The sequence below is a fragment of the Meleagris gallopavo genome, chromosome 5 (assembly GCF_905368555.1).
Source record: "Meleagris gallopavo chromosome 5, MGAL_WU_HG_1.1, whole genome shotgun sequence".
Lineage (NCBI taxonomy): Eukaryota > Metazoa > Chordata > Aves > Galliformes > Phasianidae > Meleagris > Meleagris gallopavo.
The window spans coordinates 35,890,112-35,909,186 of record NC_139408.1 but is presented as its reverse complement, the minus strand read 5'-3'; the positions used below and the strand labels follow the sequence as shown (position 1 = coordinate 35,909,186).

The 19,075-nt window shown below is 34.7% G+C and overlaps 1 protein-coding gene across 10 annotated transcripts in view; it reads left to right on the top strand.

The window, feature by feature from the left end:
- Window positions 1–19,075, top strand: part of RALGAPA1 (Ral GTPase activating protein catalytic subunit alpha 1) — a 113,669-nt gene that overhangs the window by 43,978 nt on the left and 50,616 nt on the right. For 6 of the 10 annotated variants that reach the window (XM_085225209.1, XM_085225217.1, XM_085225210.1 and 3 more), the window contains 14 exons: window positions 309–433; window positions 2,725–2,941; window positions 3,778–3,978; window positions 4,051–4,227; window positions 7,755–7,907; window positions 9,161–9,354; window positions 9,504–9,602; window positions 9,708–9,863; window positions 11,072–11,200; window positions 12,128–12,253; window positions 12,962–13,020; window positions 14,681–14,789; window positions 16,897–17,007; window positions 17,950–18,018. In XM_085225209.1, coding sequence (XP_085081335.1) covers window positions 309–433; window positions 2,725–2,941; window positions 3,778–3,978; window positions 4,051–4,227; window positions 7,755–7,907; window positions 9,161–9,354; window positions 9,504–9,602; window positions 9,708–9,863; window positions 11,072–11,200; window positions 12,128–12,253; window positions 12,962–13,020; window positions 14,681–14,789; window positions 16,897–17,007; window positions 17,950–18,018 — 1,925 coding nt within the window. The remainder of the gene's footprint in view (window positions 1–308; window positions 434–2,724; window positions 2,942–3,777; window positions 3,979–4,050; window positions 4,228–7,754; window positions 7,908–9,160; window positions 9,355–9,503; window positions 9,603–9,707; window positions 9,864–11,071; window positions 11,201–12,127; window positions 12,254–12,961; window positions 13,021–14,680; window positions 14,790–16,896; window positions 17,008–17,949; window positions 18,019–19,075) is intronic. The other 4 variants (XM_085225218.1, XM_085225212.1, XM_085225214.1 and 1 more) reach the window with 1 other exon arrangement.

Below are 19,075 nucleotides of genomic sequence, written 5' to 3'. Positions count from 1 at the left end.
ATGGAGGAAGAATACACGCTGTATCCTTAAAGCAAGCATTAACAACTTTAAGTAGTGCTTACCTATAAGCTTTCTTGCTCTTAAAGGTTTTACTGGAAATTGACTAACACATGCTTAGTGGGAAGAAGTGGTTTTACTAATTCCTCCAGTAGAATCTGCTTAAAAAGTGGGAGAGTCTTAAAATGCATGTTTGGCAATTTTGAATTTTTAATTTCTTTTTATTAGCAGGGCTTCTTTGTTTGTTATCTTTTGTTTTGACTATGTGTTGATGTGTTCTTTACTATATACAATTATTCATTTGCTTTTAGCTAATAGAGAGGACATGAGTCAAAAGCTGCACCCTATTGACAGTGATATTGGCAGTAGCAATACAAATGTTCCTGACCTCATGGATGAATTTATAGCTGAGAGACTCCGCAGTGGTAGTACACTGGTAAGCCTTTAAACTTCCTATGTTATAATATGTAAGTCTGCACGTATGTGTGAATATTCATGTCATTTATGAATGACTTCATAAGTCAGCTCACTACTTAGTAAGATGTCATCTTACTCTGGATTTTATGTATCAGAAAGACGTCAGAATATCACTAAAATATTCCTTGGCTGTAAATCATTTTTTGCACAGGCTTATGTTATTTTATGCATTTTTCAGGTCATTTCTATTAGAATTTCATTCTTCAAGCAGAGCAGAACTAACTGTCAGGTGACTAGTCTCATTGAATTAAATGGTTTTAATTGCAACTGAAAAGGTTGTGTACACAGGCAGTTTCAAAGCAAATGTTTATATGTAAATTTGCAGTGCTTAGTGTGTTGCTGTATTTAGGCACCATACTGGAGTACAGGAGTGTGGTACTGTTCTCTATAATTTTAGTCAGTGCAACAGACTATAAAACTACATTTGCATGTTTCTCCTCTTTTTTTTTTTTTTTTTTTCTTTCACTTAGAAGTGTTGAATAATTTCTTTCAAATAACTTTCTGTTAGAAGAACCATCTTTTTGTATTACTTCTTCCTACACTTTTCCAGCAATGTCATTGTGGTTATGATTCATAGTGAAAAATTTCAGTCGATTTTAAGTCAATAATTTCTGGTTACTTTTGAGTACTTCCCAAACAAAACAACTGATTTGAAGTGTTCTAAGGATTTAGTTAAGTGTCAAAGAAGGGGGACATATTCAAAGAAATGTTGAAAATGAACAGATGGATAATAAGAGATTATTTCAAAGCTGTGTACTTTTAAATTAATATTTTTTTAAGGAAAAGAAGGTTATTTTAGACGTGTCAAGTAAAAGTTGTGTGTACAAGTTGTCAACAAATATCATAGTTGTTCCAAATAAGGAACAGAAGAAGATTCTTCAAAGTGATCGGAAAAGTTGATTTATTTATCATCATCTTTAATAGATGGCAATACAGGACCTGTAGGACTTGTTCACATGTATGCTTTTTACTCTGTTGCTTTGAATTTATTTTTATCAAACTTTGTTTCATCTTGAGTTACAAGGTTAAAATACTGTTTTGAGATACATTAAATATAAACTTCAGGATGCACATCAGTAAAACAGAAGTCATCACAACTGATCACAGGAAAAAAAAAAAAAAAAAAAGGAGCACTATTCATGTTCATATAGATGGGCAGGAATGTCGATCGTTAGTCAACATTCAAAAACTATTAATAAACATATGAAAAATTGATACTTTTCTCAGGTAGGAAAAAAAAACAGCCCAAGGTAAGTTTGAATAAGCACTATGAAACTTTGCCTGCTATTGAAGTTGCAGTCTAGCACACAAAAATGGATATTCTGTCTTAAAAAAATAGAGTACTAACTTATTATTTTTTGACTGCTTGATCTATTGAATACTAAAACCTTGTATGTTGTCAGAATTATCAGTTAAAGTAAATAGCCAATTTGTAGCAGGATGTCAAAAGGAGAAGTGAAGTGGCTAGGCATGAGGTAATTCACCTTCAGTCCCTTGATTTTCAGTGCATAAAGAATTCAAGCTGTTTCATAAAAAGGCTTATCAGTGTTTATCTTAGTTCCAACTGAAGCAGACAGCTGTACTTTTCACTGCCTTTTTTGCTCTGTGAGGAGAGTCTTAAAGAAAGACTCAAGTAGAGCGGTGTACGTTTACATGAGCAAATATGTATGTGTTGTTTCTTCTATATGCTGTCTTTCTTTTTTGTCTTAAGTCAATGCTAAGGTTTTGGCTTACACATAAGAATATTAACGTGTGAATTAGGAAAATTCTTTTGCTTGTGGTATATGTTAATTTTTTGCTTGTATCATCAAAGCCTATTGACCAAAACCCAGCAGATTTCCTGAAATCTTTTTTTCTGCATGCTTCTGAAACTAAGGTTAACAAGACTTGTTTATCAATTTAGACATAAGTTGGAGATAATGTGTGTTTTTACTATTTTTTCCAAAGTCTTGCCAAATACAAATGAGGCACATTTTGTTTTGAATCCAGGTCTTTTAAGGTTTATGCAAAAACATCCATTGTGAAAGCAAAATTGAAATTTACTGAATTGTGTGATGGCACAGGTTCTTTGCTTCCTGCTTTCTGTGGTTTTGGAAAGTCTTGCTCTGTAGGATGATGACAATTTTTGGCTTAGGTGCATGTGTACAACTAGTTGTATACAGACATTTGTGAATGTGTGATTGCTTTTCCTGTTATAAGTAAATAAGCCATCCAAGATTGTAAAATACTTCATTACTCTTCAATATTTAGAATGTGACTAGACGAGGAAGCAGTCCTGGCAGCCTGGAAGTTCCAAAAGACCTTCCTGATGTATTGAACAAACAGAACCAAATGCGCCCTATAGATGACCCAGGCGTGCCTTCTGAATGGACATCACCTGCTAGCGCAGGCAGCAGTGACCTCATCAGTTCAGATAGCCACTCGGACTCGTTCAGTGCCTTTCAGTACGATGGACGCAAATTTGAAAGCAAGTATACTTTTCCAAAAGTAGGAACATTTTTGGCTGACTGCTTGTGAACTTCCTTTTCCTAAGTTTTGTAAGTTAAATACCAGTACTCTTCTGTAAAGAGAGCATATCTTGATTCCTCATTGAAATCACTACTAATTTAATGGAACAAACCAGAATTCATGAGGGAGGCTAACGTGTGTAGTGTACTAATGAGCAAAACAGCACTGAAACACTGCTCTACAAAAGCTGAACAACAGTGCATAGAAGTTAGGAAGCAATACTGTCTGTGGAGTTTTCTATGAATTAGAATGTAAAAATGAAAGATAGCTTCAGAATTTATTTTACTTCTGAAAAAGCTTAGGTAAAATGTAAGGAAGATCATCTAATATTATTAAAGTGGTTTTTTTGTAGCTATAGATTGATAAAGATACTAAATGTGTTATCATGGTAAAATTAGTATGCTTTTTTAAAATGACTTAATATGTTTTTCATTCATTTCCTGCATCTGTTCCTACTTATATGCATATGAAGGGGTTATTGCAGTTGCTTAGAATTGTGATTTTTTTTTTTTGTATTACGTAAGAGAGTAGTACTGTTTATTTGTTAGAAGTATTTATTGTATTTCTATGTGTATTGTGGATATGTAGATGGTAGGTAGCTAAGTGATGCTATGTTTCAATGTGGCATCTTCTCTTAAGTGTTGAGAATGCAATTTGCCAGAATGATATTTGTCATGATATTTTTAGATTGAAGTTAGTTCTTTAATGAACAAGTTGGCTATTTCTAAGCTTATAAATTTTGCAAATAAATTCCTTAATGTAATTTTCCATTATTTTTACTTTATTCTCATTTAGGTACACTTACAGCGACTAAGCAGAATACAGGACATGCAATAGGAATGTCTTCTCCAGAAGTTCAGTCGCAGTTTTGTGACAGAAATGAGAATGTCCATAATAGCCAATTACTTTCTGCTTTTACATCTTATGTAAATTGTGCAACAGTGTGTTGGAAGCATAGGAGATGTACATACAAGTTTTACATGGAGGATTTTGGAGGTGCTAGGCTTTTGTATTTTATATTAGTGGTATTTTTAAGTTATCAGTTAATACAGCTCTTTCCTCATACAGATTTCAGCTTTGGCACAGAGGCAGGGACACCAGCTTCCACTGATGCTGATGCAATTTCAGGACAACAACAGAGTGCTGAGGAACAAGAAGTAGCCAGTCTAACTACACTCCATATAGATTCGGAAACAAGTAGTTTGAATCAGCAACCGTTGTCTGCTGAAGCTGCAACAGTTACTGGTAAAGTAGTTAATAGATAAATAATCATTTGTTTCAGAAATTTTCCACCCATCTTGAAGAATTCAAGATTCAGCTTCTGCTATGAATCTATATTCTGTAGAAGACGATTCTTGGATTTCAATTATTTTTTTATTGCCTTTGAACATTGATGGGTGAAATTACAAATGCAAAACTTTTGTCTGACCTAGTTACCTTCATAATCCTTTACTTGGTGCTAAATCTGTTTTAAATCCTTAATAAGAAAATCTATACAATTATCAGAGAAAACTGTTAGCGCATAATGTAAGCTAGATCTTATGAGTGTTTTTATATTACAGTAGTCAAAGCTAATTTTCAGTAAGCTATTTTTTCTTGAAAGGCTTTGCTGGTGCTTTCAAACTAGTACGCTGAAGTCTTATGGGATTCCTTTGTGTACAACTGTCTTCACTGTATTGTCTGTTGTGAAATTTGAATCTTACATAATGTGCAAAAATGTTATTGTGACTTGTAAGATCAGTTTCCATTTGTGTCACTTATTTTTCTATTGGTATTTTTCCATTTTTTTTTCTCATGGAATAGCCTTTTACAAACTAAATGAGAGTTTCACAGCCTCAGTCAGTCTTGAGGCCCTACCAATTTATTTTACAAATATTTATTGAGAAAGAGGGAGAATAATGTAATTATTAAATGATACAGGTAAGCAAATTGAATGAGCTGCTTTCTGAAAGAGAAAATCTTCCTCTCCGAGGAGTGTTTAGAAGGAAGATCTCTTACCATATTTTGTGAATGAAACATCCATAGACATTTTTATGTTCCTTGTTCCATAACTGTTAAATACTATCCTACCTAACAAATGTAGAACAATTCCCTATTCATCTGTGACAGCTTACACCTATATAGGTTCTGTTCTCTATGACAAATCAAACTGCATTTTCAGAGATGTTTAAGGACTGTCTTCACTTTCTTGCAACTATTTTCACGTTCAAAAATTGCCTTTCTGTTGAAAGAAGCATGATAAAAGCTTTTTCAACATTGTTGTTTAGCTTGTTCAACAATAGTCAGCATTACTTTTATTCTCTTTACTGTGTACTTGTTGAAAGTCCTCACAGAGAATCTGTTCTTTATCTGTTTGTTTGTATGTTAATGATTTCATTGCTGTTTGGTTGTTTTGTCCAAGTTTGCATTGTAATTGACAAGATTACAATTAATGACTGAGTTGTCCATTGAGAAAGTTCTGTGGCTGTCTTTTCTTGTTGTTTGGACCACTGTTTTAGAGAGGTGGTTTTTGTGTGTCACTTCAGTGCCCCCACAAAGTTGGAGCCCATTATCTAATTTCTGCTAAGTTTACGCGTAAGAAGAAAACACAGAGTTTCTTTGAAATTTTTGAAAATAGGCAGCTGTACAATGTAAATCACGTGCATTAGGAGTCACCTGATAGGGAAGCTGCAGTTTGAATTCAATGTGATTAGATACCAGAAGATCTGTGTGGAAACTCAACTTCAAAGCACAGCATCAAAGTTGAAAGCATGTGTACTGGGGTATCTTTTAATACTTAGAAGACTCCAGTACATCAGCAAATTTTCCATCGTTATTTCTGTCTATTGTTTTCCATCATATAAAATCTCTTTCCCTCCCTCCCCTACTCTATCTCTCCTTTCCTTCCTTCTTTCCTCTCTCCTTCCCTCCTTTTTCCCTCCCACTTCCCTACCCCATCACTCTTTTTTCCTCCTTCTCTTGGTCTTTTTCAATCCCTCCCCTTTTAGTGAACAGAATGGAGAAGTAGGAAAGGATTTCTTAGGGCACCTTCAAATGTGTATTTTACATTAATTCTGTATGTTGAAAACAAGCAATCAGTGTCAGGTGGATGGTCTCCTATACTTATAAATGCAGAATATGGAGTGAAACAATATTCTGTGTGTGAAGTAGTAGTGGAAGAGGAAAGGCATTGCCACGGGTTGTCATTTTACAAAATTTAGTGATGTTTATATGTATGTCTATCTCTCCTTTCTGTTTGTTTTTGCATTGTTTCTGTTCTGATAACACTTCACATTTTCTGTCGAGTTCTTTAAAATGTTTAATTTTCTTTCAAAGAAAGAACATTTAACAACCAATAATTTGGGAAAATTACTATTTTTAAGAGCCTCACCTTTTCTTTTATGTCCTTAGAGTTTAGTTTATCTCCAGCGCTGAACTTCACACATATTGTAATATTTTTTGAATCAGCCATTTTCCAAGAGTTAAAATTCAGAGACATTAATTTTTCCATTTTAAAATGTGCTGATGTGTAGGGAAGTATATAGTGAATACCTGCTCTTTATTTCTACTGCTGTCTGAGTATTCAGTCTGAACTTGCCATTTTGGAAGAATCTTTAAGCAAATTCAGGAAGTGAAATTTGTTTAGCAGAAGATAGTGCAGGGGCCAAGTAAAAGTGTATGCTGCTCCTATGTAAGTATCTCTGTAGAGTAGATCAAGTAACTGCCTAGAGAGGTTGCTTTGTGTTGATCATGGAAAGATGCCTTTGCACACTGCCATTCAAAAAGCCTGTATTCTTCCTTCAAGGAAGTAACATTCCCTCCATACAGATTTTCTGATCTGCAGATAAACATCAAAGAATATGAGGGCTGTTGGAGAGGGTCCAGAGGAGAGCCACAAAGATGATCAGGGGACTGGAGCACCTCCACTATGAAGACAAGCTGAGGGAACTGGGCTTATTCAGCCTGGAGAAAAGAAGGCTGTGGGGTGACCTCATTGCAGCTTTTCAGTACCTAGAGGGAGCCTACAAACAGGAGGGGAGTCAACCCTTTGAAAGGGTGGATAACAGCAGGATAAGAGGAAATGTTTTTAAGTTGAGGGAGGGAAGATTAAGGTTGGATGTCAAGGAGAAGTTCTTTACAGAGAGAGTGGTGAGGTGCTGGAACAGGCTGCCCAGAGAGGTTGTGGATGCCCCGTCCCTGGGGGTGTTCAAGGCCAGATTGGATGGGGCCCTGGGCAGCCTGGTCTAGTATTAAATGGGGAGGTTGGTGGCCCTGCATGTGGCAGGGGCGTTGGAGATTCGTGATCCTTGAGGTCCCTTCCAACCCTGGCCACTCTGTGATTCTTTGAATATCAGTCCCTGGTTTGAGCTTTGATTTTTAAATCAAACTGCACACATCCATAAACCTGGAAAAGTGGTTGTTTCAGCAAAATTTCTGCTTAAATCCCTTACTGGGGAGAAATCTACGTGAAGGAATGTGTAGAGAAATTTGACTGGTTCTGAGCACTGCAAGTGCTACAGAATAAACACATTTAAAATTATTTTGATTGAAAATAGAACTCTGTTAGTCCATTCACCTATCTGATTTTGATGTTCATCTCTTGGCTTTCCTGTATGTAATTTGTTGTCTCTTGGAGCACGATTCACAGGATAGTTTCTATATCATTTTATTTTTTGGCCAAATTTGTTATATTAAAGTATTTAAATTTTCTTTTAATGCTGTGTTTAGAAATTTCAGTAGCTCAAAAGAACAGAAAAGGCTTTTAAGGTAACTGTTAAAAATTGCATTTGCAGGCTCTGAAAGTGCTTCTCCAATCCAATCTGCTCTTGGATCCCGATCACAGACACCCTCTCCTGCCACTCTTCATGCAGATCATATTGAGCAGAAGGATCTGCAACTGGATGAGAAGCTCCACCACTCTGTTTTGCAGACGCCAGATGACCTAGGCAATATCTGGAATAGAAAACATAAACCTGTTTTTCCTTTCTTTTGAATGCAATATAGTGAAGTAGATAGTATCCCATTAGCTGTAGACAATCCTGTACAAAGCTATTTCATCTGCACTTTTAAAAATATTTAATTGCAGTTATCTTCTCAGAAAGCAAACAAAAACCTTTCTACATTTCATTGGAACTATTAGCAGTGAATTTCTAGTCAATATATTTATAACTGTTCTTTTTGATACATAGAGTTGTGTCAACTTAACCTAGTATGTTGTCCTTCCATGGACGGTTTTATCATTAATGTAAAAGTAATAAGACCTAATTTTTTAGTAATGTTTTTATTTCTTCTTTTCCCTTTAATACTTATACAAGTTTTAATTACTTTAACTATCCAAGTTATTGAATTTTAGAATACATTCACTTTGTAAACACAAAGTTCTCATTTCTCCCATGTTCAATCTGATGGAAACAGAAGAATGTCTGATGGGTATTTTAGACCCTTTTTTCTTTAAAGTAGCCTACTGATGAACACAAGTACAATCATTTTGCTTTATACTTTGTAATTTGCAACCCAGAAGCCATCAGTGTCTCTACCACAGTGGTCCAGATCTAAAAAATGAAGAGGCTATGAGATTAGGCTGAATTTGGATTTCATTTTCATTTTGTACGCCTATGGGAGCTGCAAGATTTACAGAAGATCTCAGCAAGTTCTGGTGCTGAGGTGTTTTTAAAACCTATGTGAGAGGTACAGGAGGAAGAATGTGGATACTTTCTGCTTTAGAACTGTGGTTCCTTAGGTAGTTTGCTTTGGCTATTTAGCCACATAAAGTGTGAGCCATTGTAATGTGAGCATTCTTTCTACGGGCAAACTGGAACAAACAGATCTTCCACTAAAAAGGACTGTCCATTCATATATTGTGTAGAGATAATGTGTAATGATGAATAGGAAGAATGAGGTGAGAGCGGAACTGCCACAATAGGTTACTGAATTAGGGCTCCAGTAGTGACCTTGAATGTTACTTACGGACAAAATATAGAAGAAACAGAACAATTCTTCTAGAGAATTTGAAAATAGTTATGTAGTTAAACAGTTTCAGTTTTGAGATGGCCTAATGGGTAAGAAATATCTTATTCTAAAAGTCTGATTTTTTTTTTTTCTCTTTCAGTTTTAAGAAAACTATGTATGTAATAGTTCTGGCAGAACTTTTCTTTTTGTAAAGAGGTAGATCTCACTGCGCTTTTTTCTTCCTTTGCAGAAACTAGTGAGTTCCCCTCAGAATGTTGCAGTGTTATGGCTGGGGGAACACTTACAGGATGGCACGCAGATGTTGCTACTGTGATGTGGAGACGAATGCTGGGAATTTTAGGAGATGTCAACAGCATCATGGATCCAGAGATTCATGCCCAGGTTTTTGATTACCTGTGTGAACTGTGGCAGAATCTGGCCAAGGTAAAAAAAAAAAAAAAAAAAAAAAAAAAAAAAAAAAGGAACCTCTTATCCAAGCTGTTTCAACAAGGAAGGATTTTCAGAAGGAACAACCATCACCTGATATATTTCCCTTACTTTCATTTTATTTTATTTTATTTTAATAATTGCAGATAAGAGACAATCTTGGTATTTCAACAGATAACCTCACTTCACCATCTCCACCAGTTTTAATCCCACCACTGAGAATTCTAACACCTTGGCTGTTCAAGGTAAATTTGAGCACTAAGCAGTGAAACAGAACTAAAGATATATTGGTTGCAGAAGTGTTTAATTTACTTTTTTCTTTTATGAATAATCATTTTTTTAAACCGTAGGCAACAATGCTGACTGATAAATACAAACAAGGAAAGCTACATGCTTATAAACTCATTTGTAAGACAATGAAGCGAAGACAAGATGTATCTCCAAACAAGGATTTTTTAACTCATTTCTACAATATAATGCACTGTGGACTTCTTCATGTTGATCAGGTAAGTTTAACTATGATTTTCTTATTGAAATGAATAGTAGAACTAAAAATGAAATTGTCAGAAATACCGGATTTTCAGCTGAGTAATTCAACTTTTCCTTTAGAAATAGCCATGTGACTGGTACTTTTTCCAGGCTTTGGTGATTGCATATATGTTCTTCATTGTAATCAGAAATGCTTTTTTGTAGTCCATTTTAAGCAAGTAAGAGGGCAGAAAAGGTGTTCTTTTTTTTTTTTTTTTTTTTTTTAAACTGAGTGCTGCAGACTGAAACACGCAAGAATGGAGGAAGCACGTATCTCTAATGTCTACTGGTTTTATTTGCTCCCTGATGCAACTGTTCAGCTAATGGGAAAGTAAATTGTCATCACTATATGTCTGGCGTAGTTTATTTCTATATCAGGTATAGAAACTAGCAAACAAAGACGTTTAATCAGAGGAGTAGATCTTACATGTTTTAATATGAACAAGTCTGAAAATATTACATGGATTAAATGCTCTTTTTAGAGATTCACATTACAAGTGTGACTGCTTCACTAAGCCTGCAGACCTATAATTTAATGTAATAATTTAATAATTGTAATAATTTAAATAAATAATTGAATGACTATACACCAGCAATGTTATAAAACACTATGTCTTTATATGTGATTGTATTTATATTATGATTCCATAAAAGATACATAAGAAGTTAACACTTCTTTTAATATTATACTAAGGTGACACTTGTTGGAGAGGATTTAAGCATGTTGTTAAGAAGAGATGAGCAAGCTTATCTAGTGGAAAGTGATGACTGGGAGGGTTGGAACTAGATGTTCTTTAAGGTTCCTTCCAACTCAAAGCTTTCTAAGATGCTAAATAATAGCTGGTTATCTCTCTGTCTGTTCTGTAGCTATTTAAAAGAATTGTTAATCATTTATAAAACTCTTACAATCTAAATATTAATTACTTAATACAAAGGTGGTACAGTAGTGTCTAAGATTAAGTATGTATGTATACACTGTACTTACATTAAGATGAGTATACATATGGAATGTAACTTTTTTGTGCTACTCCTTGTTGTAGGTAATGAAACCTAGAATGTTCCAATGGTCACAGTGAATTTACATGCTTTTTTATTACCGATTTTCTGTTCAATATCTGCCTTTTTTTTATTATTTGTTCATGTTCTTGACATTCTTTTCCTTTTTTTTTATTCTTCCTCGTACAAGGATATTGTCAATACAATCATCAAGCACTGCTCTCCTCAGTTCTTTTCTCTTAGTTTGCCTGGTGCCACCATGCTTATTATGGATTTCATTGTAGCAGCAGGAAGGGTGGCAGCTTCTTCTTTTCTCAATGTAAGTGTTCAACAGTTCATTCTCATTAATGGGCAAGTTAGAAGGATTTGAGAGAAAACTGAGCAATATTTTTCTTTGACTGGGGTATTAATTTGTCCAAAGAAGTCAATGTAACAGCAAATACAGGCACTGTTAGTGTTTCATTCTAGCATGCTACACATGCAAGTGTCCTTTATGGAAAATGTAATGTGAAGAATACTAAAATCGCTGTTGAAACAGTAATTTTAGAGTTCTAGAATTTATGATTGCCATTTATCTGCACTTCAAAATGTTTTAAAATAAGTGGTCATTTTGGCTATAACTTCGTGTTAGAAATATAGCTATATTTACACACATACATACACACTGCAATGACTTTCATAGTCTGGCTTGAAAACTCCTATGTCTGATAATGTTGGCCTTTTATATCTCCAGTATAGCACCTAGGCATCCTCAGCTTTTTATTGGAACGCTGACGTGATTATCCAAATGCTGTTGACCTTATGTGACTGTATTCCTCAAAGGTCCCTAATACTCCAGTCCAGTTGTCAATGACTTTTGGCTTTTCTCACATAATTCACCTTTTAACTATTTGTGAAATTTGGTTTTACTTAAGGCACTATCAAAGCTGATCTTTGCATCTTTTTATGCTTTTGTCTATCATGTCCAGCAATGTTAGCTGTCCAGGCCTAGTTACTTAGTCATTTTTCTGTAATCCAAATAAATCCTTCATTTCCTCTTGGCCAGCTTGGAAAATAGGCATAGTGTGCGTATGAGTAGCAGTCCACTGGGATATGATCTCAGTTTGCTCAGCTTTAGAGAATTTGGAAAAGGAAAAAAGAGAGAACTGTGCAAAGTTTCAGCCATTGTTCTTATTTAAGGCAGCTAGAAATGTCATCTTTCTGACTGCAGTAAAAATATGTTTCCCCTCACCTGTTTTTCTTTCAGGCACCAAGAGTTGAAGCGCAAGTTCTTTTAGGATCTCTTGTCTGTTTTCCCAATTTATATCATGAACTACCAGCTCTTCACCCAAACATTCCTGACATAGCTGTGTCTCAGTTTACAGATGTTAAGGTGGGAAATTTAAAGACTATTTGAATAGTATTCTGCCACCAATTAAATTACAATATGATGATGTTCCAGGAAATAATGACTAAATTTTTTCACAAGCTATTTCAAATAGATCCTATAAAATATTGTGAAACATTATACTAATAAACTTACTGAGTGTTTACATAAGCTTTGATAGTAACCTGCAGCTTTAGGGACATTTTTCTGCTGTTCAGTCAGAATTATTCTTGACATCATTCTTAAGGCTGTAGTCACTTGTTCTATGGATACTTCCAAGGACTTTTTTAATTAATAGAATTTTGATTAGGAAAAAAAAAAGATAATTTAATACCACTACCTCAAAGTAACTAGCAGATGAATACTTTGTGATATCCTTTGTGATTGTTCACAGAAGATAGCTACAGGATGGTCGTTGTTTGTTGGATATTTTTCTTTCTTTCTTTTATTTTTTCCCCATGATACTTCATGGAATTGTTGTATGAATCACCAGAAATTAGGACAGTAACCTGTGAGATGTTCTTGAGTGAGAACAATAATGTACTTCTGTGTCAGACTAGAAATTGATATAGTGGCAACAAACAGTTCTGACCACAGACCTGGAGAGCCAGCTAAATGATGTGCCTGTCTGTATCATAATAAAATTCAAATTTTCTAACATTTTATGTGATTGTGTAATTGGCAAACCAGTGAGCATTTTCCTCTTTGTTTTAGGAGCTCATAATTAAAACTGTATTAAGTTCAGCCAGAGAGGAGCCATCTGGTCCTGCACGGTAGGTCATACAAAAAAGAGCTTCTAAGTTAGTAGTCACTTTTATATATTATACTATTTTGAAGAAGGTAAATTAAAGGTTATAAAGTAAAACTTTGTATTCTATTCATGCTTTTCTTCACTACCATTTAAACAGTGCTCTACTGTTTTAATTCAAAATGGTTTTTAAGTAGCTAAGCTGCTGTCCACCATATTTGAAAAGTCGTGGCAGTCTCACGAAGTCCATGATATTTCTGGGCAAATATCATCCTTGTCTGTGCTTTGAATGCATTCATCTGAATATTCTTGATTTAAAGAAATCAATGAGTAGAACTTCAACAGCAAAGTTTTGATATCGTTAAGCAAGCTATTCTTTATTGGCAGCGCTGGGTTAGTATTGAGATGACTCTCCAAGAATGCTCCCACAGTTGATCATTCGTGAATATGTTATATTTTCATGTGTATTATATATTCATTACATTTCCAAATTCGTTATCCTATCCAACCCCAATGGTTGCCCAACAGACATAGATGTATTTGGCAATCTTCAGTATCATCTAGCCTTTTAGCACCGTGATGGTCCACTGTCAGTCATTCTTAGCCCTTGGGGTGGTCGTTTACTTCCTCCCAACAGTCCTTTTGTCCCAAAGATTGCTGTGGAATGCAAGGACTATGGAGAAGTCTCTGCACGCAAGATAAGGAAGGCAAAGGGGAACATCTTGATGCAGTCTGTCACATTCTAGGCATTCTGTTGTTGTTTCTTTTGCCTTGTTAAAGCAGACTAGCCTTACAACATGCCTCCCCATCTACAATACTACATCACAGTTATCATACAGTGGTGTTGCAAGCATTAACAGAATATTTTGTGTAATTACTTCTTGAAATCATTCTTTACACTTTTTCACTCCGAGGGTGGTAACACACTGGAACAAGTTGCCCAAGGAGATTGTGGATGCCCCATCCCCATCCCTGGGGGCATTCAAGGCCAGGCTGGATGTGGGTCTGGGCAGCCTGGTATGGTGGTTGACAACTCTGCACATAGCAGGGGGATTGAAACTGGTTGATCTTTTCAATCTAGGCCATTCTATGATTCTATTTCCAGATTTTAGAGGAGGAAGCAACAATAAAAGTTACTTGTAATATTTAATCAGAATGGATACAGTCTTTAGCATTCATTTACTCTTCTTCCATTCATCCTTGGTTATTGCCAATCTAAAAATACTTAAACACATGTGAAGTAATAAGGTACCCCTCTCCCATTTATTTGTCTCAGAAGCTCTAAACAAATATGCACAAACTCACGCTGGGTATGAAGACTTTCCTCCACAGTTTTTTCTTTGTCTTAATAAAATACTTTTTGAAGATAAAATATTAATATTAATTCAAGATGTTAATTCAAAAAATTAAAATATTTGTAAGTGTTAAGAAAAATATTTTAAATCCATAAAACAAGCAGAGATGCAGGAGTTCGTAATTATTTTTTGATTTTTCTGTTAGTCCTTCCTTGCCTTGACAGAGGTAGCTGGGATTTATTGTTTTTTTTAAGTTACAGGATTGTAAAAGTTTTTGGTGTAGAAAAAAACATTTATTAGGCTTTAGCAGGACATATCATGAATATAAAAAGAGCGCATATTCTTCTAGCATGCCTTTGAAGTTATTTATCCTCCAACATTGTTTTGCAGATGCGTTGCTCTTTGCAGCCTTGGTATTTGGATCTGTGAGGAGCTAGTTCATGAATCTCATCATCCTCAGATCAAGGAAGCCTTGAATGTGATTTGTGTTTCTTTAAAGGTGAGAGACTAACACTTTTGTGATGTTTTTTACCTTGACTACAAAATCCCATCCACCTACATTCTTTGTCTGTTCACTTATAAATCTGTGAGCCATTGCATTAGGTAGTATAGTTTCTCAGACACCACCAGATGCGTAGAGGTAGGTACAGTGCCTACACCACATGTATGGAAGCACTGGAAGATGTGTGATTCCTTGTGGTGAAGTTCTATACTCAGTCCCAGACAATCTCACTCAGGCCAGAATTTGTTAGGAAAAAAAAAAGAATCCAAAGACTGATCAAGAGTTTGCATTAAAGTTTAAAGTTTATGTGATTAAACTACCTGTTGAAAGGGAATAATGAGAAGTATGATTTTGGGTAGAGGTAACTTGTTTTTATGACAGAACAGGAATCAACTAGCCTGCTTATTCAGGTATTTGTCTCTGTGGCTGTCTTATAACAGCAATTCATAGTCTTTTTTCCTGTTTACATAGTTACCAGAAATAAAAAACATTGATTAAAACTTTGCCTTCTGTTTTTTTTGCCTATGCTTCTTTTTTTAGTCTTGTTAGTACCTTAAATGTTAAAAGTTATAGCTCTGCTTTGCAAGAAGCTGGTTTTATTCCAGTATATTTCTCACCTTTGAATTATTGCCATTCAAAAACTTTTATTCTGAAATTCTTATTGTTCCATTCACACTTAATTGCCGAGGTGCTTCAACTTTTTTAAAGCTTTTTTTCTTTCTTTTTTTATAGATATGTGGGATATACCTTTCTCTGATAGGTTAATAGAATTGGACTTGTTAAGAACACAATCTAAGAAGCCAATGAACTAGATCTAACTATTTTTATAACGTAATTATTCTGAATTCAGAGGTCAGCACTTGGCCACCTTGCAGCACACACCTGTCATAGCTTCACTGCTAAGTGAGATTAGAACATGTAAATTGATTTATTTGTCTTTCTCTAAAGGAGGAATTCTAAAGTCACTCATCTTTATCAGATAAATAAAATAGGATTTTTCCTGATAAAAACAGTAGTACCTAATTATTTTCTGGATGATATGTGATTTCTTAGAAATAAGGTTTGCAGTACTTGTTTTCACTAAAGACAGTACTTAAGTAATAAGAATATATTTGAAGTCCTGCAAGTCCCCAAAACCTTGAGGCTATTGCATGTATTTTTTTCTTCTGTGAATTCTGTGCTGTCTTCAAAAGTCTGTAGTTTGACTATGCTAATAACCAATTTGAGTATATCTTAAGCTCAGATTTGTAGAATTTTCATGTGCTAGATGAATGAAATTCCTCCATAGAATTGAATTTGTGTTTGATATTTGATGCACAGTTTATCTTTTAATGCAACTATAACACAGGAAGACACCTCGGTTACATGTCCTGTGCATTAACACTTTAGAGAAATATACCTCTGCCTCTTCTTTTCTTTGTTTTTCCCTCATAGGAATTTAGGGCAGCATGTACATCAACTAGCAAGAATGGAGAGCAATTGTACAAATGCACTCATGTCTGCCTTGACTGTAACAGCTCAGGAGCTGTTTAAACCAGGCTTCTGTGCAGTAACATTTTAACTTAAAAGAGTACAGGAAAGAGGAGAAATATAGAAGCCAGAGTGCATTCATTTCCATTTAGACAAGTGCTGTCCGTAACAGTCACTAACAAATAACTGAACAATTAATCTCACTATTTTTAGTACTGTGTCTTGTACATTAGATACTTGACTGTTCACCTACCTCAGTTCTCAACAAAGACCTCTCATTTCAGAATCCTGGGGTTTTTCTCCAGTGATATGTTTATATTAATAATAATGCAGGTAAGAAGTTTGTTCTGGCTTCATTGTATTATCCTAAATAGTCTGAGGTTAAACTTCGAAGAGTTCTTTCCCATTTCCTACATTCTGTGCGACTTACTTTGGTTTGATCCAGATCTTGGATGTTAGCTGATAACATTTGTTTAGGATTATAACATTGTTTCTTTTATATTTTGCAAAAGTTGTTTCTCCTGTAAAGAGTACATTGGATTAATTCCATCATAGGAATTCCTGACCACCTCACAACCTAGCATGCTATTACATGAAGTCACAGTCATCATTACTGCACTATGTTCTTTTCTAGTTTCCAAATAAAACAGTAGCTCAAGTTGCCTGCAGTATGCTGAACATGCTGATACATTATGTGCATAGACTTCAAGTGTATCAAGCTGATTCACCTTTAAGAATTATTCAAGTAAGTAGTTTTGTTTTTTTTTTTTAAAGTAAGATATATTTCACTACAATTAAGTACCACAGTATTGACAAGTGTGTTTCACAAAATATGAAACTGATATTATCTTATTGAACATCAATGGTATGGATTCATGTAACATTTACTTACTGACTCCAATGTTAACATGCAAAATGGCTTTAGCATGTCTTTTTTTCTCCAGGATAACTTCATCATTATTTAGATGAGCATATTTTAAATTAAGTAAATTATTTTATATTAGATAATGGCAAATATATATATTTAAGTTTAGTAAGAAAGCAGCTATTTAATAGGCATCTGCAATTGTATTTTGCATATCAATTGATGTGTCAGTGTAAAGCAAATATATTTTTCTTTAATGCACCTTGAATAACAAGGAATTAGGCTACGGCCTCTCTGAGTCGGAGCAGAAAAAAGATAGAGGTCTCCCAGGTAACCAGGAAGGGAATTGTGTGGAAGCTTCTTGAAAGGCATAAGAAGGATATCTCTGCTCCTGTGCAGTCATATTATTGATTAAATGAAAAGAGGTTGTTTACAAGTTCTAGTATTTCAAGAAATACTGAAATTAGTATGGTCCCATACACAAACCATCGGGATAATTCCTGCACCCTACAAATATGTGGAATTAAGTTCTCTTCCTGCCTGAGTATTTGGAATAGCCATGTAAGTGCATTAAACCTAAAGATTTTATGGAACTTATGTTAGTCATACATAACATTTTCCAGATCTGCTCTGAAATTCAATTGAAAGGGTTTTATTTATTAAACAAAAAAAATGGCAAGGAATACTATGATTTGTCTTAAAATAACCTAAATGTAATTCAGCTATGAGTATTGTGTCCTATTTACGTGCTTAAAAAATCACTTTAAACTTAAGTACTTTATTATTTCTAGTTGTAAACAAACTATATTGTATTTTCTCCAGATTCTGATAGCAACAATTACCCATCTTCTACCTGGTACAGAAGCTTCATCCTATGAACAGGACAAGAGGGTAAACATTTTCAGTTCCTTTTTGCTTACAAATAACTTACAAATGTGTGATGGTTTTGTTACAAAATTTAAGATATTCCTTTAAAGCAGGAATCCAGCTTAGTAAATATAATGCAGTATTGTCTTCCCAGACTTACAACAGTATTCTCTATGCAAATGACTTTCTGAATTTTTTGCTGAAAAATATGCTTTTAAAATTAATCGAAATAGATTGCTTTCAGTCTTTAGAAAGTCTCTTCTATCCTTAAGCTAAGCAAGGTAGACTTTTCAGACTTGGCTTATGGTGAAAATATATTTTCAACTTCTTGGGAGTACATTTTAAAATACTCAAAAGGTTGTGAATTTTTATTACTTCAAGTAAATTTTTCAGCAAGACAGTCTGTAATATTCAGATGAATTTAATTGTTGACATCCTTCAAAACAATTGCTGTCTTTTCATATTTTCAGTGGATCTGAGTCCCCTGTTTATGATGGACTCTTTCTTCAACCATCTTATACTCTCAGCCGTGCTTTCTGCCTCCAGAAAGTTTTATCTTCTCTGAGTTATGTAGTTTGCTCCAAAAGTAATCTGTCCTATTTATTTCCAACAGATACAAGGAGTGTAATAATGCTGTTTAATAGAGCAAATTCTCAACTACAAAATAATATTTTTCAACATAATCACCTCCACTAGCTTTGCATTTTCAGTGAAGGACAAGAGCCTCCATGCTGTGCTCATAAAAATTTGCACTAGCAGAGGTAACCTGCTATCACCACTACTTTCAGAGCAGCCTTTGTATTTGGCTTTGTTCTTGGGTTAGGGGACCAAGAACTGTAGGACACAATGGTTATTTCAATTTTGTCCCTTTCTGGATCAGTTTATCTATGGAAGTTCTGATCTTCTGGACTTCTCATTGCAGTTAGAACTGCAATTCATACGTTGATCATTTTGGCCACAAGATCTCCATTTCATCTCTCCTCTTTGCTTGAGAAGTCAGTAGCTGTTTTAGAATATTGAAGTATATCATGTTAACCAACTTTCAAGTTGAGGATAATTCCCATATGCGAAAACATTCCCC